General features: G+C 59.2%; 1 protein-coding gene across 1 annotated transcript in view; it reads right to left on the reverse strand.

Moving 5' to 3' along the window:
- The window catches only part of LRP5 (LDL receptor related protein 5), a 72214-nt gene that overhangs the window by 28794 nt on the left and 15877 nt on the right, over positions 1–27543 (reverse strand). Inside the window, 6 exon segments of the mRNA XM_077766541.1 lie at positions 38–222; positions 1507–1733; positions 3220–3509; positions 5354–5570; positions 13661–13832; positions 15024–15420. Of these exon segments, the coding sequence (XP_077622667.1) occupies positions 38–222; positions 1507–1733; positions 3220–3509; positions 5354–5570; positions 13661–13832; positions 15024–15420 (1488 nt within the window).

The following is a 27543-nucleotide window of genomic DNA, read 5'->3' on the forward strand; positions in this document are numbered from 1 at the left end:
AGGCCCCCCGCCCAGCAGGCCCCCGGCCGGCCCTCACCCCGCATGTCGGACGACTCGATCATGTTGGTGTCCAGGTCTGTCCAGTAGAGGCGCTGGTCAGCGTAGTCGATGGTGAGGTCGTTGGCCCGGCCCACCTTGTCCACCAGCGTCATGCAGTTGGTCCCGTCCATGAAGGCCCGCACGATCCTGGGCTTCCCGCCCCACTCGGTCCAGTAGATGTACCTGGAGGTGCAGAGGGGGCAGCGCGTGCTCAGGCGCGTCCTCTCTCACTGCGGGGCAGGGGGAGGGTCACGACCACCCTGGAGAAGGCCACAACAGTGATCGCTGCAGGAAGCAGGGACAGGGCGACGCGCTTGGAGCCCACCCCCCACCGCCGCCCCCTGACCCTAGCGTCCCTCCTGATGCGGTCACCAGCTGCCTCTGGAATTCCCACGGCAGCGCCACCTGCAGGGGTAAGTGCAAACGCACCTGTTTACAGACACAAACTGGGGGCACAGGTGGGGTGACCTGGTAACAGAACATCCAGGCTGGGACACTCTGCATTTGTGGCAGAGACAAATACAAATTGAGCTGGACAGGACACCACGGTGACGGGAAGCTGGGCTGGACGTGGGCAAATCAGGACACAGGGTCCCCTTACTCAACGAGGGCCGGAGACAAGGACCTGGGGCCTCAGGGGCTGCAGGGCTGGGGTCCACACTGAGCCCACCTGCCCCCGGGGGGCCCTCCTTCCTTCCTTCTTCTGCAGCAGCTGCACAGAAGGAAGCCCACTCCGGGCCCGTGTGAGTGTTACTTGCCCTTCTGCTAACACCTGGGCCTATCGCTCTGTCCGCGCTGTCGTCCTGAAATCTCTCCATCCCTAACAGAGCGCCTGACAGACAGGGTTTAGGGTGCGCCAAGCACATCGCTGATGCTTTGGGGGGGAGCCCTGTGTCCGCAGCACAGAAGACCCTGGTGCAGAGGGAGACGCGACCCTGGCCCCGGGGCCCCAGTGCCCAGGGCACGGCCCCCAGGCTGGAGTCCAAGCACTTCAAAGCCGGCTCTGAGACGGCTGTGGGACCTTCAGTAAGTCACTAGCTTCTCTGAGCCTCAGTGTCCATATCTGTAAAATCAGGGACAAAGACACTTGCCCCTCGAAAGCCCCCGGATGCTGTGCTCAGACAGCTCACATGAAGGTGTCCGGCGCAGCACCCGCCACTCCTGTCTTCGGCCTCAGTTTCCTCTCTGTGAGATAAACTAGCTCCCTCCAAGGGGCCTACCAGCGCCGGGCACCTCAAAGCTGGCGGGGGCCAGACCCTCTAACCACAGAGCGCCCGCTGGGCAGCCTCGCCCCTCGGGCCACCCCCCCCCAACCCCCGCCCCNCACCCCCTCGGGGCCCCCCCCCTGGCAGCCACGCCCCTCGGGTCACCCCTCCCCAGGCAGCCACGCCCCTCGGGTCACCCCAGCTGGCTGGACAGAACGAGGAGGGCACAGAGACGTACACGGAGGACAAAGACGGCTCTCACCCTTTGGTGGGGTCCAGGGCCAGCGAGCGGGGGTTGTCCAGGTCCCTCCACACGAGGACTTGCCGGAACTGCCCGTCCAACCGGGCCACTTCGATCCTGTTGGTCCCGGTGTCTGCCCAGTACAGGTTCTTGCCCATCCAGTCGACGGCCATGCCCTCCGGGTAGTCGAGGCCAAACTCGATCACGTGCTCCACGGAGCTCCCGTTCATGAACGCGCGGCTGATGGTCTGGGAGCCGCGGAGGAGGAGGTAAGGGCCACGGGTTAGGGACCAGTCTCTGCAGACCTCTCGCCGCGAGACGCCGGCCGCCTCGAGCGGCTTACTGGCCGCCTCGGGACCGGGCTGTCAACAGCCGACAGCTTTCAAGTAAACGTGTGAAACTCAGCCAGATACAACTTTTTCTTAGAAAAAAAAGAATGATCTGGCACTATTTAAATATTTACATTTTATACGTATATGTAAAGAGACACGCCCTTTTTTCCAGGCAGCTTCCTCATGAAATTTCGTCTGGAGGAACCGATAAAAACGCAAAAGATGAGGAGGCACCGAAACAGACGCAAGTTCTGCGCACAGGGGTGCTGGGGACCGTGCTACTGGCTGCGGTGGGGAAACTGGAAGCCACACCATTTAAGATAAGGGAACGGCTACGTAACTAGGGAATATTTCACGCATCTACGGAGTTGTGTTAAAGACTTTCCCACAGTTAATCAATCACCTCCTAGAATGTCAAGTTAAAAAAAAACAGGTTACAGAGTTCTCTAGAGCAAATGCTGGTGATCGTGAGAAACACAGGGAACAAATGGGAGGAANNNNGAGTGGGGGGGTGGGGGGGGGCTCCTGAGTGACTTATTTTCTTCTTTATACTTTTCTGTGTACATCCCTCTTTCTCCAAGGAGCTCCTGTGAATTTTAGAATCAGGGGCATCTTTAAGAGATTTGTCGTATAAAGGGGAGAATAAGAGATCAGTGACCAAGCTGTGTTGTCCGATACTTCCAAAAGGGGTCGGCAAGCTTCTCTGTAAAAGGGCAGATAGTGAATATTTAGGTGCCAAGGGCCACACAGATCTGTTGCAACTACGCACCCCAGAGGCACAAATGCAGGTGCGGACAACCCATAAACAAACGGGCATCGCCATGTTCCGATAAAACTTTATTTAAAAAAAATAGGAGTCCAGGGGCGCCTGGGTGGCTCAGTCGGTTTTAAGCATCCGACTTTGGCTCAGGTCATGATCTTGCCCACGTCGGGCTCTGTGCTGACAGCTCGGAGCCTGGACCCTGCTTCAGATTCTGTGTCTCCCTCTCTCTCTGCCCCTCCCCAGCTCACGCTCTCTCTGACTCAAAAATGAATAAATGTAAAAAAAAAAAAAAAGAAAGAAAGAAACAAAAACATTTGCTGGAGTGCCCAGGTGGCTCAGTCAAGCGTCCGACTTTGGCTCAGGTCATGATCTAGAGGTTCGTGAGTTCGAGCCCTGCGTCAGGCTCTGTGTGGACAGCTCGGAGCCTGCTTGGGTCCCCGGTCTCCCTCCCTCTCTGCCCCTCCCCGGCTTGCGTGTGCTCTCTCTCAGAAATAAATATTTACAAATAACAACAGATCAATAAAATAGCTCCCTAGATCAAGTCCCACAAACATCACAGGTCTTCAAAACAGAACGGAAGACCTTTGAGGCAGCGCCGCAGGACAAAGCTGTGCCCGTCGGATGCCCCACAGGCTGTACCTTCAGGCTGACGTCTGTCCAGTAGATGTGATTGTTGGACACGTCGAAGTCCAGCGCGGAGGCCTCCTTGACGCCCGTGAGCGGGATGGCCACGTCGTTGTTGTTGGTCTCCAGGGAGATCCTGTGGATGGCGGCCCTGCTGGTGAACACCAGGAAGGCTTCGGGCACGATGCAGGTCTTCATGTCGCTCAGCAGCTCCAGGCCGATGGGGCAGCCACACTTGGTGGCGCGGGGCGTGAAGAAACACAGGTGGCTGCAGCCCCCGTTCTTGTCCGCGCACGGGTTGCTTCCTGGAAGCAAGCACGGCAGCGCTCAGCCTCGGCAGCCCCGAAGGGGAGGCGCACCGACCGGCCGCCAAGCGTGGCTTCATCTCCGCCAGATGTCAAAGGGCGACACCAGATGGGGATGACAGACCCCGTCCGGGGAGGGGCAGTCCCAGCAACCCGGTGGGTACACACTCACTCCGTCTGCCCGGCAGCCTGGGAGGCAGGGGCCATTCCCACCCCTGTTTTTCGGGCACGGAAACTGAAGCCCGGAGACCAGGCAGATGACACAGGAAGTAGCGCGGACGGCAGAATGCCACATGAGGGGACAGGTCTCCCTTCCCCGGGCCTGGACTCCTGGCCTACAGACCGGGCCGACCCCCGGACAGGCCCCCCCCCCCAATTCACCAGTGCTCTGCAGCCTCACAAACTCCGAGTTCCCCAGACGGCCAAAGGGCCTCTAGTTCACGAAAGCGGCCGGCCCTTGGCGCGCTCACTGATTTCTGGCCGCCTGTCCGTCTCACCTGCTGAGCTGCTGCTAACGTTGGCTGTAATTTAGTGTTAAGTATTTCGACTAAAAGAAAAGAACCCTTCCCCCATCTCTCTCAGTAAACCTCAGATGAGAGAGACAGAGACGAAGCCAGGTTCTCAGCTTTAAGTTGTATCCCACGGACTCATCTTTTTTCTTAGCTGTTGGGCTTTTTTTGTTTTAAACGATCACTCACAGGTGGGCCTCACCATCCACAGTGGATAATCAACGTGTTTTTTCTTTAATGTTTATTATTTATTTTTGAGAGAGAAAAGCAGAGCAGGAGGAGGGGAAGGGCAGAGAGCAAGGGGGAGACACAGAGAATCCAAAGCAGGCTCCAGGCTCTGAGCTGTCAGCACAGAGCCCGACACAGGGCCCGAACTCACGAGCTGCGAGATCATGACCTGAGCTGAAGTCGGACACTCAACTGACGGAGCTCCCCAGGCGCCCCAATCAACACGGTTTAAAACTAAGTGTATCGGTCCCATCATCTCTTCACCAGGAGTGTGGGTCGCTGGACAGGCGTAAGGCCCACCCCAGGGACACAGAGGCGCCCACACCACCTCACCGCCAGGCCGTTGCTCAGCTGCCCCTCCGCCAGGCAAACCTTGCCTCCCCCACACCCCAAATTCCAAGCTCAAGTGACCTCCCTGTGCTTCCCGGCCAGGCCTCCCTAACATCCCAGCTCCGGCTGCCGCCTGGCTACGGAACTGAGTGTCTCACCCACTAGACTGTGCACTACCTGAGGGCACGTACCGGATCCTCTCTGGCCATTCGTTCACTCATCCCCCAGAGGTCTGCTGAGCACAACCAAGGTGCAGGCTCTGTACTAAGTGCAGAGCCCCTCCCCCCGCCCTTCCCCCAGACGCTACTCTCTTCAGTGCAGCCCACTGACCTGTATTTGGAATCCTTTTCATAAAGAGACAAATCATCACGTTAAGTGAACTTTCCACACACCCTGGCTTCCAGACAAAAGGTGTGCGTTCAAGTGCGGGCCCAGCACGGCCATACTGGACGACGTTCACAGGCTACCCAGCGATGAGGCGAGGCAGACCCAGGGTGAGCGCTGAGCTTAGCCTCTTCTCGGCCGTGTGGCCATGCCTCCTCCTTCCCAGGCGCATGTGGGGCAATACCGTGCTGAGTGCATTGGGCTGCTCTGGGCACTGAGCCTGGCACATGGCAGGCACTCAACAAACACTAACCATCGGGGCGCCTGGGTGGCTCAGTCGGTAAGCATCCGACTTCGGCTCAGGTCATGATCTCGCGGTTCGTGGGTTCACACNGGGGTGGGTGTGGGGTGCCCGGGGGGCTCAGTTGGTTGAGCGTCCAACTGCCGACTCACCGACAACCTTGGCCACGTTCACAGCCTTGAGCCCCATCAGGTCGGGCAGCTGGTCGATGATGACGTCCCGGCTGGCCTTGACCTTGTGCACACGCTCGATGCTGCGCCGCTGCCAGTCAGTCCAGTAGATGAAGTCCCCCAGCAGCGTGAACCCAAAAATGTGCGGCAGCTTGTCCTCCAGGAGCGTCTGCCTCTGTGTCCCGTCGACGTTGATCACCTGCGGGACGGCAGACAGGTGTGACACGGCCTCGGGCCTGAGCTGCCGGAAATACATGACCTGGGACGCTCCCCTCTGCCCGCACCTCGCTGGGCCAGGGCACAAAGCCAGGTGCCGCGCTCACTGGCGCAGCCGGACAACGGCACCCTGAGTGACATGGAGCGGGCTCAGGGCTCTCCCCGCAGCCTCCCCTACCCGGACGCGGACTCTCCCTTCCCACACTACCAGGGGTGGGTCTCCGATGGCAGCGTCCGCCGCACGCAGCTCAGGCGGGCAGCGAATCACACTCTCTACACAGCCTCGAGTTTCAAGTCGATTCCTGGATGACTAACAGACCGCAGGCCCCGGGCAAGACCTTCGACTCGTCTGTGGACCGATTTTGTGATTGGTCAGGACCAGCTGGACTCTGAGGGCACTTCTGGCCCTGAGTCTGAGCCTGCAGCTCTGACGCTTTCCATCCACAGACCCATAACTGGCCATTTGCTCTGAGGTACAAAAACGGAATCTTTTGGGGCGCCAGGGTGGCTCAGTCGGTTAAGCGTCCGACCTCGGCTCAGGTCACAATCTCATGGTTCATGGGTTCGAGCCCCGCATCAGGCTCTGTGCTGACAGCTCAGAGCCTGAAGCTGCTTCAGACTCTGTGTCTCCCTCTCTCTCTGACCCTCCCCTGCTCACACTGCCCCCCACCCCCCCAGAAATAAATAAAACATTAAAAATAAAAAAAACAACAACGGAATCTTTTCCTTGAAGAATCCGTGCTGATTAAAAGCATTGACCACAAAAGCCACAGAGGAGAAAACCACCCTCAGACATAAGAACGCCTCAACCAACCGAATGAAGCACACGACCGGGGTAAGAGGGGATTCTGATGACAGGTGGTCCTGTGGAAGTTCACGTTGAAAGGAACGCTCACTAAAAACACACATCAGAACTCTCTGGCACGCAGGCCAGGATCAAAGAGACATGATGAATGAAAGTCAAGTCCCAGCAGGCCTGCTGCAGCCAGATTAGATTTCCAGCTCGTCAGGAAAGTGACAAACCCTCTGTTTTACAGGCGGTGGGAACATAAGACAGATCATCAAACTCAGGCACAGGACAAAACGGCCAGGTCCCCCAGGAGGGGTAGGCAGCTCTGTGCCGGGCCCAGCAAGTCCCTGCACCCCGTAGACCTCAGTTTCTCCACCTGACACCCAGGGAACTTAACCAAAGAAAGAACAATGGCCCAGAGCTGAGGCAAAAAATCAGAACCGGAAAGCCCAGCGTGGTGAGGATCCCGAACGCAGCTCCCCATACGCGGGCCCAATGTACAGCCCAGGTGAGAACGCTGGACTGGATGAAGCCCTTGACCACGAGCTGGGGAGCTGCCAGCCTCACCGGGTTGTATTGATCTCTGTGCCCATCTCTGGGCACCACTCCTGGCCCCTCTGGTTTCCCTCCTTCCCCAACCGGGAATAACCAGGTCTGGGGAAGCAGTGGTCCACACCCGCGGTACAGTCACGCCACAAAGAAAAGCATCCACATCTAGAAAAAAATCATTACTCAAGTTGTAATATACCAAAACGTCAATACCACTTTTAAGAGATTTTTTCTCTTCCTTCACTATTTCCATAGTTTCTCAATTTTCTTTAATAACTGAATTCCAGACATAAATACACGTTCTATTGAATGGGGCAAGAGAGTACATTTTTCCTGGCTCAGGAACTCATGGGCCCATGGAAGACACGGGGCAGGCAAGGGTGATGGCGCCGGCTGCCAGCCCCTCTCCTCTCTCTGCCTCGGCCGCCCAGCTGCGCCCACCGCCAGGGGAGGGCAGGGTCCCGCACGCTGAGAAGCCCCTCTGCCACCCCGATCACCCTCCACCCCGACTGCAGAACCCATGAAGCACCCTGAAGGCTCTCCATCAGGACTCTAGTGCTTAAGAAAAATAAACGACCCCGAAGTGAGTTTTTACGGCAACTTTCTCCTGCACACCGTGAGCAAATCCAGCCCATCCATAACAGCTAACTCTGCTGGACGGGCCTTTCCCTGGAGCCAGAGCACCAAAGGAGGCTGTCTACCGGGAGCACCCACGTCTCAAAACTCCAGACTTCCTAGAGCCCTGAGCGGAGCTGACGGTGAGGAGACGAGACACAGGGCACGTGCCCATCGGACTCCTGCGAGGCCAACGTGTCCACACGGACGTCAGGAATAACAGGATCGAATCAACACGTGGCAATGCTGGAGCCAGGGGAGCCCACGGGAGACAGATTCTCCAGGTCAGGCACTGGCAACCTTTTCCTGCAAAGGATCATAAATATTTTCATCTCTGTGGCCATACGGTCCTTGAACGACCAGAGAGAGTATGTAAAGGAAAAGTGTGGCTGTGTTCTGAGAGAACGTTGTTGGTGCAAAAACCAAAAATAACTCTGGACACTGAAATGTGAATTTCGTGTCATTGTCACCAGTCACGAAATACCACTTTTGGTTTTTTTCCCCAATCATTTAAAAGTGTAAAAGCCATTCTCAGTTTGAGGACGGGACACAAACAGGCGATCTGGCCCACAGGGTGTAGTTTTCCCCTGCTCTAGAATAGAGGTGCCTGTGCCCTCAATTTTCAGAAGAAACTAGATGCCTCTGGGAAGTTACGGCAAAAACGATCACGCAGATACCAAAGGCACCCGGGGCCAAGCTTGCTCTCTCTGACCCTCCTGTGCTTGGCCTCCTCCACGCTCCCAAGGAGGGACACCCTCAGCCGAGCACCGAGGGGCAGACCCCACACGGGTCTGTGGGGAGGCCCACAAAATGTGGACCCCGGAGAGCCACCTGAGCTGCAATTTCCTTACACGGAATTCTCCATTTCCACTGACTTAGTCGTGCAAAGAGACAGGAGCCCAAGACCAACCCTCTGAAAACACATATTTAAAGGAAAAAGACGTTTTCTTTTTTAATAAAAAAAATTTTTTTTAATGTTTATTTATTTTTGAGGGAGAGAAAGAGACAGAGATTGAGCAGGGGAGGGGGAGAGAGAGAGAGGGAGACACAGAATCTGAAGCAGCTCCAGGCTCCGAGCTGTAAGCACAGAGCCTGATGCAGGGCTCGAACCCACGAACTGTGAGATCATGACCTGAGCCAAAGCTGGACGCTGAACCGACTGAGCCGCCCAGGCGCCCCAAGACTTTTGTCTTCTGATGGAATAATTATCACACTCAGCTAAATTAAAATTAAATCAAATTAAAATTAAAATTAAAATTAAATTAAAATTGCCAAGGCTATTTCGTTCCACGTAATAAAAAAGATCTTAGACACACACTTGCAGGCACGTGCACGTGGCTGGGTCGCCCAGACGTCCCATGTTCTCACTTCTTCCCTGGGGATGAGGGTCACACAGCCAACAGGCCCCAAAACCACCACTCTCACGCTGTGTATTTATTCTGGTTGTGCCAGAAGTCACCTCCATCGACTCAGGAAGCGTCAGGAGCAGCAAGATGGGCAGATTTTTAACTTCTCGGTCCGGGATTTACCCTCGGCCCGGCTGCCAGCCTGCCCCGCCGCGTACTCTGTCTGAGAGCCTACCCGATGCCAGATGTCCACCAGCAGAAGTCCGCTGCAAGGGACCCAAACTCCCGCTGTCCCAGCCGGAGTGAGACAGCAGAGGGCCTCCGAGAGCCCGGATGATCTGGCGCCCCCAGCAAGTCCGCAGCAAGCCACACGCTGGTGACAGGTGACGTTTCTCCTGCAGGGACAGGCTGCAGAGCCCGGGCCGGGGGTCGGCCCGCAAGGCCTCTGTCTGTTCCGTCCTCAAGTCAGAGCAGCCCAGAGGGAAGCGGCCGAGGAAGAAGCTTTACAGCTCAGCTTCCAAGGAGCAAGACTGGTCCTCGCTTTTACTTAGTTAACGGCTGATACCACCGTCCACGGACACACACCACGGAGTGTGCAGGGCTGAGGCTGCCGTGCATGTGTTCAGCCGTTTAAATGCTTTGCCTATTTTGGGGCCCCTGGGGGGCTCAGTCGGTGAAGCGTCCGACTTCGGCTCAGGTCATGATCTCACGGTTCATGGGTTCCAGCCCCGCGTCGGGCTCTGTGCTGACAGCTCAGAGCTTGAAGCCTGCTTCAGATTCTGTGTCTCCCCCTCACCCGCCCCTTCCCCACTTGATCTCTTTCTCAAAAATAAATAAAATCATTTAAAAGTTTTAAAAAAATAAATGCTTTGCCTAGTTCAGCACCGATAACAGGTACAATTCCTCCCTCTGTTCTAGAAACAGAAGGCACCAGAATCCGCACCAATAAGCTGGAGAAGGCAGGGCATCAGAACACATGCGGCCAGAAAGGCACTGAGGTGCCGTCCGGGAAGCTTGACTGTCACCCCCAGCACGCCCTCTCCCCAGCGTCCCCTGGAGCACTGACCGCCCCCCACGTGCTGCACAATTGTCCCTGAGTCTGTCCCCGTCTGGGACACCACCCCCCCCCCGCCCCCCCCCGGGGCATGGCTCTGCCCCTTGCTGCTCTCCCAGCACGAGGCGGCATCCGGCGGACACTGCGGAATGAACAGGTGCACGCCGAGGGGCGGGGACGTGACAGACAGCACTGTGATGTGACGGGAATTCTGTTCAGGGACAGAGCAGGCACTCCTGACGCAGACCCGGTGCGTCTTGAGTCCCCACTGGGGGTTCAGCACGGGGGACCCCAACTCAAGCCGGATCCGAGAGACATCCCAGTTGCTCTGGGAGACAAGACCCCCCTAAAACAAGTGAGCCGGGGGTGAGGGGGCCTCCAGCCGGGAGAGGCGGCCACCAGCACTCAGGAAAGGCAGATCCCATACCGCGTGGCCAAGCGCAGGAGAAGGCGAGTCGTCCCCACGCACAAGGCCGCAGCACAGGGCGGGAGGGACTCCAGGCTCCGAGGGAGGGGACCAGAGGGCAGCCGGGCACGGAAGCTCGGACGGCGCTTGGGACGGAAGGAGCTGCCTGCGGGAGGCCCCAGGCCGGGGCCACGGGCCCGGCGCTGACAGACAGAAGCGCAGGGCGGAGCAGGCACTGGTTAGAGAGCTCAGGGGACAGCGCATCCCGGACGCTTGCTTTAAGCGTCCAGCTCGGCCCCTTTGCAGGCCTGGCTCAGTTTCCATCTCCCCGGACCATCGAAAAGTAAACACGTCCCCCGACCCCTCAGCCGTTGCCCCTGGAGCCCTCAAAATCCTCGGTGACCCCCGCAGGGGCCTTCTGCGCCCACCCTGGGGGCCTGACCCCAAGGTCTGCCCTGAGGATCATCTGTTGGTCATATTTACCAGGGTGGCCCAGCCCTGAGAACACATGGCCGCCTCCAAGAATGTTCCCCTCCGGGTCTGGGGTATTTTACCACTGGGAAAAAAAAAAAAAAATGCTAGACACTGAAAAGCCACCACGGCCCGACTGCACCTGTAACCCATCTGGTGGCATTTGCCATGAGCAGGAAGAGACTCGCGTCCGTGCACGTCAGTGGCCCACGGCCCAGGCACGTGGGAGGCGGCAGCGACGGTCTCCGTCAGGGTCGGCATTCCCAAAGCGTGTGCCACCAGAGCCAGAGCAGGGAAAGAAAAGGACCCCGGACCATACAGATTGAGAACACTTACCAGCTCGAGCCTCAGAGAAGCTCCCGGTTTGCCTGATGGAAGATTCCCAAATACCTCTGCTTCCATAGCCTCTGCCCTTGGGTTTTCTGGGGATTAGCTCCGTGTGGACAGGTGACGGGGTTGCAGTGCACATTCCTGGTCGGCTCGAGTAGCCACCGTGCGCCCCGCTCCGTCCCTAACCCCAGGCCCGCCCTCCTCTGCCATGCCGGCTGTTTCCTGCTCCTCTGCTGCTTAACCCCTGAACCCGTGTCCCACGTCCCCCCAGCCTCGCGCCTCTGTCTGTTCTACAAGGGGACGTTTATATTCCGTACGGTAGCCTGACCCGCCTTAGGGCTTGGATCTTAGGTCCGTGGATTGATTCTAAAAGCGGAAATCCAGGGGCGCCTGGGGCGCTCAGCCAGTTAAACATCTGACTCTCGATCTCGGCTCAGGTCATGATCTCATGGGTTGTGAGCTCAAGCCCAGTGTCAGGCTCCTCACCAGCAGCATGGAGCCTGCTTGGGATTCTGCCTCTCCCCCTTTCTGCTCCTCCTCTGCTCTCCCCCAAGATAAATAAAAATAAATAAAATAAAACAACCTATTTACCATGACCCAGAGCCAGGCACCGTACCCCTGGACCTCTGTCTCTCATCCACAAGTGGGGACTGGGCCACATATCTTGAAACAGTATTGTAGGCCAAACACACCAAAGGTACTGACCATCACTTGTCATCGGGGAGATGCAAATCGAAACCACGAGACACCCAGCACACCCACCAGCGTGGCTACAATAGTATAACTGGGAAACAGAAAGTGACAGAGCTGGCGAGGCCACGGTGAAGTCAGAACACACGTCCACGGTGCGTGAGAACGCAGAACGGAGCAGACTGTGCGGAAGTCTGATGGTTCCTCAGTGCATTACACCTAAAATTCCTACAGGACTCAGCAACTCCACAAAGCACGTACCCAAAAGTATGAAAAACAGGTGCTCACGCAAAAATGTGTACGCAAAGCTCTTAACAGCATTACGGTAGCCAAAAGGTGGAAACATCTCACAGGTCCATCCGCAGGGGATGGCTGACATGTGGCCCTGACAACGGAACATCACTTGCCATAAAAAGGAGGGACAGGCTGGCACGTCGCACGGATGGGCCCGGGAAACGCTGTGTGACGTGAGGAAGCCAGGCACACAGGCTGGCTCTCGTACATCCGGGTCACGTGAAATGCCCAGGACGGGCAGCTCCACAGGGACAGACAGGAGATCCGTGGGTGCCAGGGGCGGGCGGGGGGCTGGGGACTGGCTGCTTAATGGCTCTGGGGTCCTGGGTGATGAAAACGTCCTGGAACTAGACAGTGATGACGGCCACACAACGCTGTGAATGTATTAGACGCCACTGAATGGTACACTTTGAAGACGTGAAAACCGTCATCTCATCGTGTTTATTTTACCGCAGTTAACAACCCCAGCACACTGCCGCAGGAGCAAACGCAGCGACGCCTGTAACGTGTCCGGCAGTGGCAGCTGGACACACGCAGCCCCGGCCCGCTCCCGGGGGTGCTGGGGTCCACGGAGACGAAGCCCCCTTGGCCGACCCCCCCGGAAACCTCTTCTTCAGGCTCAGAGGCTCAAGAAGCAGCAAGATCCCTTTAAAAATGACGATTTGCAGGGAATCCAACAGGAAACAGCTACTTTGCAGCTACTTGCGTTTGTGCAGGAAAGGTACCCGCCCGCCCCGAGCCCCCTTCACGTTCCTGCTCGGACGCGTGGCTCAAACCCTGCGACACGGACACACATTGGTGTCCTCGCTCCCACTCACCTCCTGCAAACTGCCTGGCGGGGTCCCCCCGGGAAGCGTGAGGGGAGCAATGACCCCTCACGTGACCCCAGGTGGTGCTGCCCAAGGCAGTGATGGGACCAGATGCAGACAGCAGTGATCCTGAGATGACTACGAGTGAGGGAGGCGTCCATGCCGCATGGAGGCACGGACATCGGGGGCTTCACCAAGAGCACCTCAAAAAAATACACCCAGGAGCAAAAAGCAAGTTGCCAAAGAACGCGTACAGGACGCCACTTACAAAATCACCCAGAACAAGACTGCGGGCTGCTCAGGGAGATGTCCTCGCAGTAAAAGAAAAGGTTTTTTTTTTTNCGAACCGCGAGATCATGACCTAAGCGAAAGTCGGACGCTTAACCGACTAAGCCACCCAGGCGCCCCAAGAAAAGGTATTTTAATGCCTGGGAACACGTCACCCAATTCAGGGTAGGGTCTCTAGCTTCCACTGCGTGTCATTTTTTACTATGGTTTCGCAATTGGAAATAGTTTTAGACCCTTCCACGTCAGAAATGCATCATGATGCGCTATTTTTTTCAATATTTGATCAAACAGCAGAGCGCAGATGCCCACCGGAGGCCCGCCTGGAACGCGGGATGGGCCACGGGGCGGCCGGGCCGGGCCACACAGCCCACATTAAATAGCTTAGCGAGCCAGCGCCCATGGGGTGGGGGGGGGCAGAGGGGACGACTCACCTCGATTTTGTCTGTCTTGGCATCTCCCCAGTAGAGCTTCCCCTCCTGGAGGTCCAGGGCCAAGCCGTTGGGCCAGCCGAGGGAGGTGTTCACCAGGACATGCCGCTCTTGCCCGTCCAGGTTGGCGCACTCGATTTTGGGGTTCTCCCCCCAGTCTGTCCAGTACATGAGGCTGCAGAAGAAGAACGCGTCCTCAAAACACTGTCTGTCTTGTCCCTGCTGCGTCCCCAGGGCCGAGGACAACACCCTCCCAGGAGGCGCTCCGGAGACGCTGGCTAACTGGACAGACGGGCGCCAAGCCGCACGTGCGGGCCAGGGGCTCCCCAGGGAACGGTGGTGCCCCCGGCGTGGGCTTAAACGACACGGGCTCCTTGGACTCAGCCCCCGCTCAGACGCCCTGCTGAGAGACCCACGGGCTGGACGGGCTGAAATGACAGGAGCACGACACCCGGTGGGGGCCGCACAGATGGCAGCCACGGCCACGTAACCACAGCCACTACTGGTGCAGCTCCGCTAGTCCCCGCGAAGGACAGGTCCCAGGGCCCCCTCCCTTCTGTCCTTCTAGCTCCGCCGGGCCATCTCCAGGACATCCCGCCCGGAGGGCAGGCGGCTCTCCCGCGGCCGTGGCTCCACCCCCCAATCCTGCCACGTTCACGTCCTTGGTCGTGAGCCCTCAGGAAGGGCGCCACTACCCTGAGCTGCTCAGGTTATGAGAAAGGCTCCTACATTGACTGACCAGCTGTTTCCACAGAATCCCAAAATGGAAAGTTGGAGCCACATGGCCAGATCCAATTCCAGCCTCCTGGCTGTGTGACCTGGGCCAAGTCCCCTACCCTCTCTGGGCTTTAGCCTCCTCTACTGTACAACCGTACCTGCCTCTCAGGGTGAGGGGGGGCGGTAAAGACTCGGTGTGTGTGAGGAGCTCAGAAGAGGCCTCGCCCGGTCCGTACGTAGCAAGTAAGGGCCATCGCTTCTGTTACCATTATGAGCCCAGAAATCAGCCTGGCGAACCGTTCCATTTTACAGGTGAGAAGGGTGACTCTCATGGGGAGAGAGGCCTTGCCCAAGCTCTCCGGGCCCTCTGCACACGTACACAACAGCCCGGGTCAGAGCTTCTCAGTCTGGTCCCCAGACCAGCAGGAGTAGAACCCAGGAGTCTCTTAGAAATTCAAGTTCTCAGGCCCTACCCTGGCCATCCTGAATCGGAAGTCTGGGCAGAGGGCCAGCCACCTGCGTTTAAATAAGCCCTCCTCCAGGGGATTCTGACACAGGAGAAAGTTCCAGAACTACTCATTTCTCTCACTTCCGGTCAGCCTGGCTCCGGCCGCAGCCAGGTGGGAGGCCTACCCGCCCCCAGCCTTACCCCATCACGGGGTGCAGCACGATGGCCCGGGGCTCGTCCAGGTCCTCGGACACCAGGATCTTGCGGGAGGTGCCATTGAGGCGCGTCACCTCGATGCGGTCGGTGCCCGTGTCTGTCCAGTAGAGGTTCCGGGCTACCCAGTCGACCGCGATGCCATCTGGGTCGTTGATCTCTGTGTTGACCAATGTCTGGGCGCCAGAGCCATCCAGGTAAGCCCTGCGGATGGCCCGCACCTCATCGTCCGTCCAGTACACGTAGCCCTCGAGCGGGTCGTAGTCGATAGCGATGGCGTGCCGGATGTCATCGACCTGCAGCACGATGTCGGTGAAGTCCGGCGTGTCCAGCGAGATCCTGCGCAGGTCCGTCCGCCGGGCCAGCAGCAGCACCTCCTCAGCCCCTGTGGGTGCGCAGGCAGTGGGTCAGAGGCCTGCAGCGGGGCAGCGGAAGGGGCCTGCGGCGGGCACGGCAGGGGAGGGGCTTAGCCAGGCCCCCGAGGTCAGGGCTCCCTCTCAGGTGACACCAGGTAACACTCGCCGAGGTCCTCCTACATGGTCCCTGAGGCTAGCACTGTTTGCATCATCTCATAGATGAGACCTCGTAGCCACAGAGAGGTCAAGCAACCAGCTGAAAGCCACACAGCCACCTGGCTTCAGCCACTGTGTGAGAGCTGCTTTGCACTCGGCCCTCCTTCCCCCCTGCAAGCCCCTCTCCGGGCCACAAACCAGTTCCACATACAAGTCCCACAGGCTCTGGGCTCCAGACGGCACCTGCTGGCCATACTTCTCAAAGCTACGACTGGGCCCCACCTTCCACAGGCTCACCTTTCCTGGCTCAGCTCAGACGCCACTTCCTCCCTGAGGCCCTCAGGTGTGATCTTGATCCCTTCCCGCCCGGCTATGTCACCGACAAGGGGAACACCCTGGGGACAGGTACCCCNGATGTGTCACAACTTCCAGGAGAAACAGCACATGCAGCCTCGTGGTGCAGCCCTGACCCTGACACTCCCCCAGGGCTGGGTCACTGTCCACCCGTTCACTCTGGCCCTTTCTAGTCCTAAGGACCCACAAAACCAAGATTAGGCCCAGAGACCACTTATGGAACTTTGGGGCCACCTGCCTGGTTTGATGAAAGGCCCAGAATGGGGAAGGACCCACCTCAAGTCACGCAGCAGGATGGGGACAGGGACGGAGTGGGCTGAGCACATCTATCGTTGAACTCAGGCCCCCGGGCCCCGCCTCTCTGCAGCCAGCTGCCTGGTGAAGCCACAGCCCTCAAACAGCACATGGCCCCTGCACCCAGAGCCCCCAGGACCCAGTCCACAGTGGCAGGGCCCTCGGGACCCGGTGCCTTGCAGAGCCCCTCTGGGGTCCCCGGCCTTGCACTTCAAGATCTCGGCCATCCTGCTCCAAGGCCCAGAACGCCTAATCCGATTCCGCCACTAGAGGGCGCATACCTGACAGCACCGTCTTTAGGAGCCCAGAGCTGGGAAACTGAGGCACGCAGGGCTCAGAAGGTACGCCAGTGTCTGAGTACAGTGGAAACCTCCAAGACCTAACCTCAGATTTGGTCCCAATTCGGTGTGTGTTGGAGGGAGGGGAGGAGAATTCTGAACTGCAACAAATCGTCTTCCCCTGGGCTCCATTCCCAATGTGCTCTGTTGACATCTGACCAGTCCTTCAAGGCTCAGGTCACACACCTCCTCCTCCTCCAGGAAGCTGCCCCTGCCTCCCCTAGCCCAATGGATGAGCTGACGACACACACACACTCACACCGCCTGCCACTCTGCGTGGCCGCCGCACCTACGGGCTTACCGGGAGTCTGGCATGGTCCCCTTGGCTCTCTGCAGCCCCCAAAGCCACGCCCAGAGCAGGAGCTCACATCCTAGGACATGCAGGGAGAGTGCAGGGCAGAAACTTCCTGGCCCCGCTCGCACTGCGTGACTCTGGGCAGGTCCCTGACCCTCTCTGGGCTTTGGTCTCCTCGTCGATACTGAAAAATCAGCCCAACCAGGTGGTGGCTGAGTTCCTGTCTAGCTCTGACATCAAGGGGACCACAAACCAAACTCCACGGAGGCCTCTGGCTTAATCTGCCACCGTGGAGAGAAGGGGGAAGCTTGCCCGGGCCCGGCTGGGAAGAGCCCTGTCCAAGGCGGCATCTGTGCAACTGTCCAGAGAGGCTGCCGGGTCCCCAGGCCGAGACCGAGGCGGCTCTCTGTGCAAGACGGAGGCTGTGCGTCCAACCCCACAGGCTCCCCGCAGCCCTCCCTCCTCAGAGAAAACACTGGTTCCCCGAGGGAGCCGCTACTCTGTCCCCAAACACAGGTTGAGCCTGTGTCCCCCATCCCTGTTCACAAGACCCTCCAGACACAATCGCCTAAAACAGCAGGATCCTCGGGCGCCTGGGGGGCTCAGGCCGTGATCTCGCAGTTCGTGGGTTCAAGCCCCGTATGGGGCTCTGTCCTGACAGCTCAGAGCCTGGAGCTGCTTCGGATTCTGTGTCTCCCTCTCTGCCCCTCCCCCACTCACATTCGGTCTCTCTCTCTCCCCCTCAAAAATAAACAAACATTAAAAAAATTTTTTTTAATAAATAAATAAAAAAACATAAAACAACATGATCCTCACACCAATCCCAGAGGTGTGACTGTGCCCCTTTCTACTGGTGAGGAACTGGATGCACAGAGAGGTTAAGCTCCTCACTCAAGGGCACGCAGCAGCATGTGGGAAAATAAGGTCGCACAAACACTTCGATCCCTGAGATGCGCCGCCCAGCTGGCTCGGTCACCCCACCAGCATCTCTGCAGGAGACCTGGACCAGGCACTGGGAGGGTGGGGGTGGACGGAACAGATGCGCGATGCAGTCCCCGAGGCGCTCCCGAGCTCACAGGACAGAGATGTTCGCTGAGGAAGACCCTCTGTGCGTGGGCACTAGGAAGGAGGGCTGGGGGCTCAGGGGCCTCCAAAGGGGCTTCTGGCCTTCAACTCCAAGAACCTCAGATCCACGTGGCCGTGACCTTGCCGTAGATTCCAGACCCATCAGCGGCGAAGTGTGCCCAGCCCCAGCCCTCCTCCAGCACACCCCACCACCAGGGAACCCCATCACCAGCATCCCTTGAAATTAAGTCTCTGTTGCTGAGGCAGTAATTAAATGCTGAGATAAATCTGTAGGTGATAATTGACTCCAAGGGCGGGCGTCTGACACCCCTGGCTGCAGAGCCTTTGAAGTTTTTATTTGCGCTTTGTCTAGAAGAATGCAGAGATGGGGGGGAGGGGGGAGCAGCCTGCCGCCTGAAACAGGGAGGCGGTGGATTCTCTGTCCAGGGCCAGCGGTGGGCAGCTGCGGAGGGGGATCGCTGGCCCGGGCTCTGCGGGCCGCTGGCCGAGGCTGCTGCTCACGGATGACCTCCAAGGGTGTCTGCAGTGAGGTCCTGGCCTCGGGCCGCCTGGGGCCGTGGCGGGCGGGGGCAGCCCACCCCCTCCCTGGGACCAGACACGGATCCCGGGTAGGAGTTTGTTTAAACTTTTAGTTTAGAAACTAACAGTTTGGCCAAATGGTTTTCTCCGGGGTTGTTTAAACAAAGAGCCTGCCCCGCAGCGCTGCCAAGGAAAGTGAAACCTTCCCTCGCTGGCTGGGCAGCGGTCCCCGGAGCCTCCTTCGGGCAGGCTCCTGACCTCCCCCCTTCCTCTCTGCACGCGCACGCACACACATGCACGCACGCACACAGGAAAGAAGGGCAGCGCCCCTGTCTTGGGGCCAAGCCTGGGGCATGGGGCACAGGCCAGGCTGGGGCCCGGCCTTCCTGAGAGCAGCTGTTCTGCACACAAAACAGCAGACCCAAGGCTTGGCCCAACGTCACGGGCACGTCAAGTTCAACGCCATCTCTGCCTGCCAACCTCCATGTGGACCAAGCCGCTCCCCATCCCAGGGCGCGGTGCCAGGCCCGGGGTTGTAGAGAGGGGGCAAGACGCAGGAAGGGGGGCTGCGGGAGCATCGCCCCGCGCACTGGGTGGCTCCTACCAGCAGAAACGGAGCCCTTCACGATTCTGGAGGACAGAAGTGGAAAAACCCAGCCACTGGCTGGGCCGCGCTCGCTCTGAAGGCTCCAGGGGAAACTTCTGGTCTCTCGCAGCTTCGGGCAGTGGCCAGCAAGCCCCGGCTGCTCCTTGCCTGTGGCTTTACCACTCTGACCTCGGCCTCTGTCTTCACACAGCCTCCTCCCCTGTGCCCCTGCCTCAACTTCCCTCTTAGAAGGTCCACAGTCCCTGGATGGAGGGCCTGCCCTACTCCAGTGTGACCTCATTTTATGTAGTTATACCTATTTCCGAGTTAAGTCACACTCGCAGGGCCTAGGGATGCAAGAGGTCTTTTGGGGGGGGACACGATTCAGCCCACAAGAGGTGGGGAGCAGAGGGTGAGAGGAAAGGTTCAACGGAAGGACAGGCGGGTTCAGGTAGAAGGGTGGCGGGGGAAGGACTCCAGGAAGCAGGGGTGCTTCGGGCAGCAGCGTGGAGGCCGGAGCGGGCCGGGCCGTTTCTGCAGCCAGGATGGGGCTGACCCATGCACACCCCCCAGCAAGTCTGAGCTGAGCTGGGAGGTCAGGTGCTTGGCGGCCCAGCATCCTGTGCAGGCCGCTGGGCCAGCTCCGAGCCCACAACTGTCTGCAAGGAAGCCTCGTGCAAACAGCCTGCTGTGCACACAGCGAGAGTCCAGCCAGAGGACAAACAAACACCTCCCTGAAACAAAAGCCCGGCAGGAAACACGCGCAAATGTCCGCAGCGGTTATCTCTGGGCCAGGCCCGATCTGCCTTCTAGTCTCCAGGAGGGGCCTGCCCCCGTTTTCTATAAAGCACCAGACGTAAGTGCTCTAGGCCCTGTGGGCCACGGCCGCCTCTGTCACAGCCACCCAGCTCTGCCGCAGTAACTCACGGCATGCGGGCAAAACTTCACCTGTGGACACTGAAATTTGAATTTCCTCTCATTTCCCCGCATCACCAAACATTCTTCTTGTGATTTTCTTTTTTTTAAATATTTTTATTTATTTCTAGGATAGAGAGAGACAGCGTGAACAGGGGAGGGTCAGAGAGAGAGGGAGATACAGACTCTGAAACAGGCTCCAGGCTCTGAGCTGGCAGTCAGCACAGAGCCCGACACGGGCTCGAACCCACGAACCGCGAGATCATGACCTAAGCGAAAGTCGGACGCTTAACCGACTAAGCCACCCAGGCGCCCCTCTTCTTGTGATTTTCTTTTCCACCGTGTAAAAGGTGTTAAAACCACCCTTCGATGGTGCCCGAAGGCTACACAAAGCAGGCACCGGGCCATCCGGTTCCCCGGCCCCGCAGGATTTGCTGAATCCCGTGAGAAGGATGCGGCCTTTCACAGCGTCAGATGGACGGCTGGTCCTGATAGCAGCTGAAGCCGCGTAAGGCGGGAGGGCGCATCACAGGGACTCTCGGGACCCTCCCCTCGACTTTCCTGTAAACCCAGAACTGCCATACGAGAGAAAGTCTATTTGTTTTTTAAGTCAACCGAAAGGCAAAGAAGTCGCTCAGAAAACCACCCAGACGCCAGCAACAAACAGGTGAAGGCAAATTAACAGAAAAAAAGACACAGGCAACGAAGGTGAGAAATGGGTTAACCTCGAGGGCGGGAGGCGGAAAGGGCCGCCTGCTCAGAGCGGCCACAGCAGCCCCCACCGCCTCCGGGAGGCCTGTACCCGGCGCGCGCGCTTCCTGGACGGCAGTGTGGCTCGGGGCCCCTCTGACCCCGCCGCTTCCCCTCTGAGGGCCCAGGCCAAAGCAGCTGCTGGAAAGGCAGGCGGATTCCTGGTTGCGGATTCCTGGTCGCCAAGGGTCGCCGTGGCCTCGCGGGAACAGCAGACCCAAGCCGGCGGACAACCTAAACGTCCCACAGTGCGAGCATGTCGAGTACACGCGGGGCCACTGCGGGGTCAGGCCCTGAAGAAGGCCCGACGGAGGTGCGGGAGGGCTCAGTCCCGACGCCGCCGGCAGGCGATGAACAAATCGTGCAAACCCAGTCTGAATGAATGTGGAGAACGGATGAGCAGGAAACGGCGAAAACGGTAGCAGCAGCTATCTCTGCGTGGCCACAATACGGGGTTTTATTTTGTCCGTTATTCTGCAGAATGTCTTCCATTCTACAGTGAACTCAAATGTTGCTTTTTAACCAGAAAAAAAAACAAGACTTTAAAACGTGGGGGTGGGGGGCTCATACTTAGAGGCCTCGTGGTTGCCGGGGAGGGGCCTGGACTCCGGGACAAGGTTTCCTCACGGGACAACCAGGGGGTGGGGGTGAAATCGCCAGGCGGGGGTGACTTTTTTGGCCCTCCAGGATCTGAGCCGAGTGGGAGGGAAGGAGGACAGGAGAAGGGCTGGGACAAAGGGCCTGTAGCCCCCCTCCCCCGCCCCCAGCCCAGGAGGAGAGCCCGCTAACAGGTCGACCGGCGCAGAGACCTGGAAGGTTCTCAGTTAATCCCCTCTGCGCCCCAACGCGGGAAAGGATCTTTCCTTTCCTTTCACAACAGCTCCAGGATGTGCAGGCCCCCCAAGCCCTGCCCCCCACCGGGCCCTCCCAGCAGGCATAGTGGACATCACCGACTGTCCCCACAGAACCAACCGGCACCTCCAGGCNTGCTGGACTCGGGGAGCGGAGCCGCCCATCCCCAGCAGCCCCAGCTCCCCTCGCTGCCCCCACCCCTGACTTTGCGTGGGCGGCACCGGGTCCCAGCACAGGCCGCCGTCCACACTACAGGCTCTGAGGCCATAAACAGCTTCACGGCTGGGAGGCGGCCGACTTATTTTTGTGTTTTAGCAATTGACTGAGTTTCTCGGCCGCCCCCTGGGGTGAGCTGTTGGACAAGCACTGAGACCACAGCCGGGAGCCCTGGCCCAGGAGGCCGCACCGAGCGACCACAGGGGAAGCGGCCGGCCAGGCACTGGCTCCACTGGAAACCTGAGGCCCGAGCAGCTGTCTGCGGCAGGGGCTCCAAAAACACCTGAAGCAATCCTTGCCCTGCTCCCTCCCATAACATCCTGTCCTGTGGCTCCCAGAGGTGGTGGTGGCCACGCCTCCTAAGCCACGGCCCGGGGCAGGTGATTAGGTTCAAATCCCGCCTCGTCCCTTCTGTGGCCTTGAGCGAGCTCTGACCACCCGAACTCTTTTTTAATGCTTATCTTTGAGAGAGAGAGACAGCACACGTGCGCGCGCACAAGTGGGAGAGGGGCAGAGAGAGAGAGAGAGAGAGACAGAGGACCCGCAGCGTGACCGCCCAAACTCTGCAGCAGGCTGGCCGCCGCCCCTCCGTCACCTGGCTCACACAGGGCACCGAAGAGTACAATGCTCAGAAGCGTGCGTGCCCGGCGGCCCCGAGGCGCACGCTCGCTGCTACAGCCCACCTGCCCGGGCAGCGCCGGCCGGACGCACGGGGTGGGCTGGCCCGTGACAAAGTGCTGCTGCGTTAGCTCAAAGGTGATTGGGCTCCAGTGGTTCCTATGGCTCGTGCACTGCACCGTACAGCTTATAAGGCACCGTGGGGAACACGATCTTGTTTGATACGCCCAGGTCAACGGACGCAGACACGCTGCATCCCCTCAGGTCACAGCCATGTCACGCAGGCTCAAGGCCAGACTCACATGGCCTGGTTCCCACCACACCACGTCCCCAGGGGCGGCAGGAAGGGACAAGGGGAGGTCGTTCTTGGCACAGCCCCCAGTTCCGGGCTCCAGCACGACGGAAACCCCTCAGCGGATGCAGTGTTCATCCCGGGGCTGACGGCGGTCCCGGGGGCTGACGGTCCCAGGGACTGACTGTCCGGGGGCTGACGGTGGTCCTGGGGGCTGACTGTCCGGGGGCTGACGGTGGTCCCGGGGGCTGAAGGTCCGGGGGCTGACTGTCTGGGGCTGACAGGGAGCTGATGGCGGTCCCAGGGGCTGACTGTCCTGGGGACTGACTATCCAGGGCTGACTGTCTGGGGCGGACGGCGGTCCCAGGGAAGCCACGAACCCTCCCCAGCTCCCTTCCTCCCTCGAAGTGGGTGTGGGAGCAGATCACAGCACTTGGGCTGCCTGTATGGAGACCCGAGGGAACGTCAGGTGAGGAGCCGCAGGGGAGGGTGCTGCTGGCAGCAGGTGCAGCGCTGGCAGAGGCAGGTGCTCAAGACAGTGGGTTGGAAGGCACCAAACTATTCATTTCGGTTGCAAAAGGAGGCAACACGGTAAGAAGAGCCTCCCGGCCCCTGTCGGATGATGAGCCAGAGCCCTGGCATCAGCCCAGCACGTGCGGGCCGTGGGGTCGCTGCCCGCGGGGCACTTGCAGTCGGGGAAGGTACAGGCACTGGGGCGCGGTCAGCGTTACCAAGACAGAGGCCCTGCAGCCATCAAAAAGCCCGAGGGGGCACGAGGGGCAGCTGGCGGGCGGGGTGGGGGGCTGGGGAGCGCTCTCTCTAGCAGCCCGGGGGCCCCACCAGGGCTCAGACGTGCAAGCCCAGAACCTGAGTCCACAGACTCAGGCTGCACTAGCAAGGGGGACGTCGGACAGATGGCGGGGGGACAGGGCCAGCGCGGGGAGCGACGGCAATCCAGCCCCCCTTCGGTGGACCGAGGGCATCCGCCGAGCCAACCACACCCGGGAGGCGCCGTTTGGTCTTATCCCCCAGCCCCAGGATGACCGTTTTCTAAGAATACAGCACGCTCCCCTCTTCTCTTTTATTAGATGTAAAGTTAGCCTTCGGGCTCAGACACAAAAGGGCACATGCTGTGTGGTTCCGTTTCTAGGAGGTTCCTGGGCAGGCAAAACTAATCCGCAGTGATAGAAGTCAGGACAGAGCTGCCCCTGCGGCGGGGGGGGGCGGATGCAAAGGGCACCCGGGGATGTCCCGGGTGCTGGAAACGCTCTGTACCCGGACTGGGGTGTGGTCAGGCAGATGCACACAACTCCCAAAGCGAATCAGAGTGGACGCTTGGAAAGTGTACATTTCATCGTCTGCAACTTATACCTTCGTTTCCAAAGAAAACGCAAAAGAAAAAAAAAGTTAGCGCTTGGACTTGTCACACCATTTCCTGGGACTGTGCGATCTGATTTTCTTGCTATTAAAAATTCACGGTCCGTGGCTGAGAACAGCAGCTGCCTTCTGTTTGCAGACCCAACGCCAATCACAGCCCAGGCGGCGTCAGCCCCAGCCACAAGGGCCTCCTTTCTTTTCCCTTTGACCTACTTCCCTGATAAGTGACAAGACAGCCAGACTGGGAACAAACGCGCCCCTTATTCCTCAGTCCTGAGCCTCGGCTAATCCACCCGGGGAGACGGATGGATGTGAGGGGCTTTGAGACCTCGCCCCAGTTGTCAGTCTGCTCGTCGGGCCCGACAGTGACGCCTCTGTTCCTCCCTGCCCCCCGCCACCTCGGCTCGCCACATCCCCTCGTCCTTTAGTTCCGTGGCCCGCGAACATCTGTTAAAACTACTTCTTGGCGAGGTGCAGCGGGCGGCCCCGTAAATCATGCAGCCCGAGCCTCCCGCCCGCCCCGACCTGCAGCCACGGCGTCCTCGGGAAAGGCCACGGAGGAGAGCACAGGACAATGCTCTGGGCCAGGCTGGCCACCCCGGGGCACTGAAGCCGCGTGCCCCGGCCCCGGCAAGTCATCTACCGGCCCAAGTCGCCGGGGCCTCCAGCAGGGACGCGCAGCGCCCAGAAGCCCCCGGCAATGGGGAATGTGTGCAGATGCCACTGGCTCCCTCGGACGGCGGTGGTGACTCCCGAATAGGCCCCCGCTGCTGCTGTTTTTAGCCCGTCCCACATAATTGGAAAAACATGGGGAAAACCAAAGCCAGCTGGGCGCCTCCATCGGCCAGGCTGCTGGGGAGGGGTGCGTGGGATCGCAGCCCGGCCCAGAGGTCCTCCCCTCTGCTGGCTTGCGGGACAAGAGTCGCTCAGGCCCCAGGGCCTCACCAAGCCCGCAGCAGAGCTGGGACTGGGGGGGGGGGGGGCGGNAACCTATAGGACCCCCACCGGGGCCAAACTTCAGGAGAGACGGTCACCCCGCCCACAGGGCCACGGGACACAAGACACTGTTGACCCAGAGGAAGGGAGTCCTGGGCCTCCCGTCCTTTCTGTGTGGCTCCACGTGCAGGCTCCCGGATGTGGAGAGCTGTCTCCCATCCGACCCGCGAGTCATCCTGCTCTCCCCATTTCACAGGCAAAGAGCACCACAGGCCACAGCTGGGAGGTGACCAGCCCCGCCCCATGCCTCCAAGGGACAGCTTGCAGCCCCTGGGCATCACCCCCGGCCCCAGTGCGCTGCCATCTCAGCCCCCTGCTTCGGGGAAGGCACCGACTCCCAGCACTGGGCTGGCTTTCATTTGCTCAAAATCAGGGAAACAGGACTCCTGCGTAGCACAGATGTTTCTTCAGACTCAAGTCCACAACATCATAATCAGACGCCCAGAGTGAAAGGCCCAGGAATCCACAGGTCGCGCCTGAGGCCGTGGTGGCTACAGGCCTTTAGAGGTTTCCGGCTGTGCGGATTTTCCCCAACTGCTGCACATCAGCCTGTCTTGGGCACGTGTCNCCCCGGCCTCAGACCCCAATCCCACCCAGCCGGATGCTGGCCTTGATCCCTGCAGAGGGCAGCCTGGTGCGCTCAGGATACACACCTCGCTCTCCTGCCTGTCTCCTATCTGCTGTGCGAGGAGGGCTCCCCACCCACCGTACACCCCCTCCCACCTCCTCATGGCACCAGCCGGACTCATCATCCACTTCTGATTCCAAACGTTCAGGGAGGAATTGCTCTTCTGGCATCAAATCAGACTGCCCACATGCCTGCCTGGCTACAAGTTCAAGTTCGTGTACAGCTCTTATTTATTGGGTAGCCAGGCCCTCCTCCCAACAACTCCCAGAATCAGGTACTATTACCATCTCTTTTTACAGGTGAGGAAAAGCACAGAGAGGTTGAGTCATTTTCCCAAGATCACACAGTGGGGATGTGAGTGAAGGTATCCTAAAACAATAACTGGGCATGGAAAGCGATCCCTAATTGGAAATTGCTCTGAGACTGGGACCCCCTAAGACTGAATTTCCTCACCACTGCAGAAGTCCTTGGCAGACTCTCAACTGCAGACCACAGGCACCGCCCTCAGCTGTAGCCTCAGTATTCGCCCCCTGGGACACTGGACCTCACTGAGTCCAGGGCCAAGAGGAAGGAGACCCGCAGGGGACCCCGGGGCCTCCTTTGCCGCTCCGCAATCGCATCCTCCCAGCAGCCACCCTGGCCTCTCCCGAGCGCGGGCAGCCTCCGGCCAGCACCCGGCCTCCACCAGCAAGGTGTCCGCACCGGGTTTTCGCCCACCTTGCCCTCAGGTCCCCACTGCCAGGGGTGACATCCCGCCGGATTTAGCGTTTCTTTCGCGGTCTTCACGTTACCCTCGTGTTCCCAGCTACCATCTCCGGGCCATTCTCACACCTACAGCCCAGCCCGCACATGAGCAGCCATCTAAGTCCACATTCCACGTGTAGTCTGCACTCACCAGGAGGCAAAACTACACCCACCCACAGATGGGGGCCCCTGGAAGGCCCCGGCGAGAAAAAGAAAGCACCCATGGTGCTCAGGGCATAGGATTACAGGTTTCTAACCACACGCTTTCCTTTAACGTCACATTCTGCAGCAAGAAGTAACCCCTGGAGGCAGATCTGCACCCTAACACCCAGTTTGCCAGTGCAGGTGGTGCGTTCTGGGGAGTCTGAAGCCCTCGCGATCCTCGCTCGCAGCCCAGTCTCTGACTCCCCTTATCTGTCGCCCACACACAAGGAATCCCCCCCGAAGACAGAATCTGTTCCTCACTCGTGCCCGGATCCCTGTGGATTAAGAAACATGGACAGATACCCCCCAACTCTCCACCCCGAATTTCCAGAAAGCCATCTTGGTGGCAAACCCTTGAAATGTTCTGAGCGGCCCCTGGATTTCTTCTCGACTCAAACTAAAATGTTTAGAAAACTCCCGTTTGCCATTTCCCACCCCAGCTGCCTCCCACTTCCGCTTCGAGTGGGTCCAGGGCGGGGGCTGCAGAAGCCCCCACGGAGCCCCCAGAAGCAGCCAGTCTGCGAGTGAGAAGCATGTGGCGGGGGAGCCATGCTTATCAAACACGGAACCCAGTGGTCACACTCCCGTGCACGGCAAGACTCCCAGCCCATGCCTCTGGGTCCTCGGGGAGCCTCCCTGTCCTGTGATGTCCCCTTCAGGGCATCTAGAGCGAAAGCAGAAAGGTACAGCCTCAGTATAAGGGTCCCCGAGCCGCTCCCTGCAGATGCCCCCAGCCGTCCACACTGGCCGCTCCCAATGACAAAACCGTTTTTCGTCCACATGCTTGGCACTCTCCAACTGAGTTATTTAGGGAAGTAACTTTACAGTTGGAGGTGGGAACAGTCCTTACAAGACCGGGGAAGGTAGCCCTGAGCGGTTGAATCCCCCAGCTGGCCGTTCTTCCCAAAGGAGGCCAGGAGTCGTGGCTCGCT

Source organism: Crocuta crocuta, unplaced genomic scaffold, assembly GCF_008692635.1.
Source record: "Crocuta crocuta isolate KB4526 unplaced genomic scaffold, BGI_CrCroc_1.0 scaffold636, whole genome shotgun sequence".
In the NCBI taxonomy this organism is placed as follows: domain Eukaryota; kingdom Metazoa; phylum Chordata; class Mammalia; order Carnivora; family Hyaenidae; genus Crocuta; species Crocuta crocuta.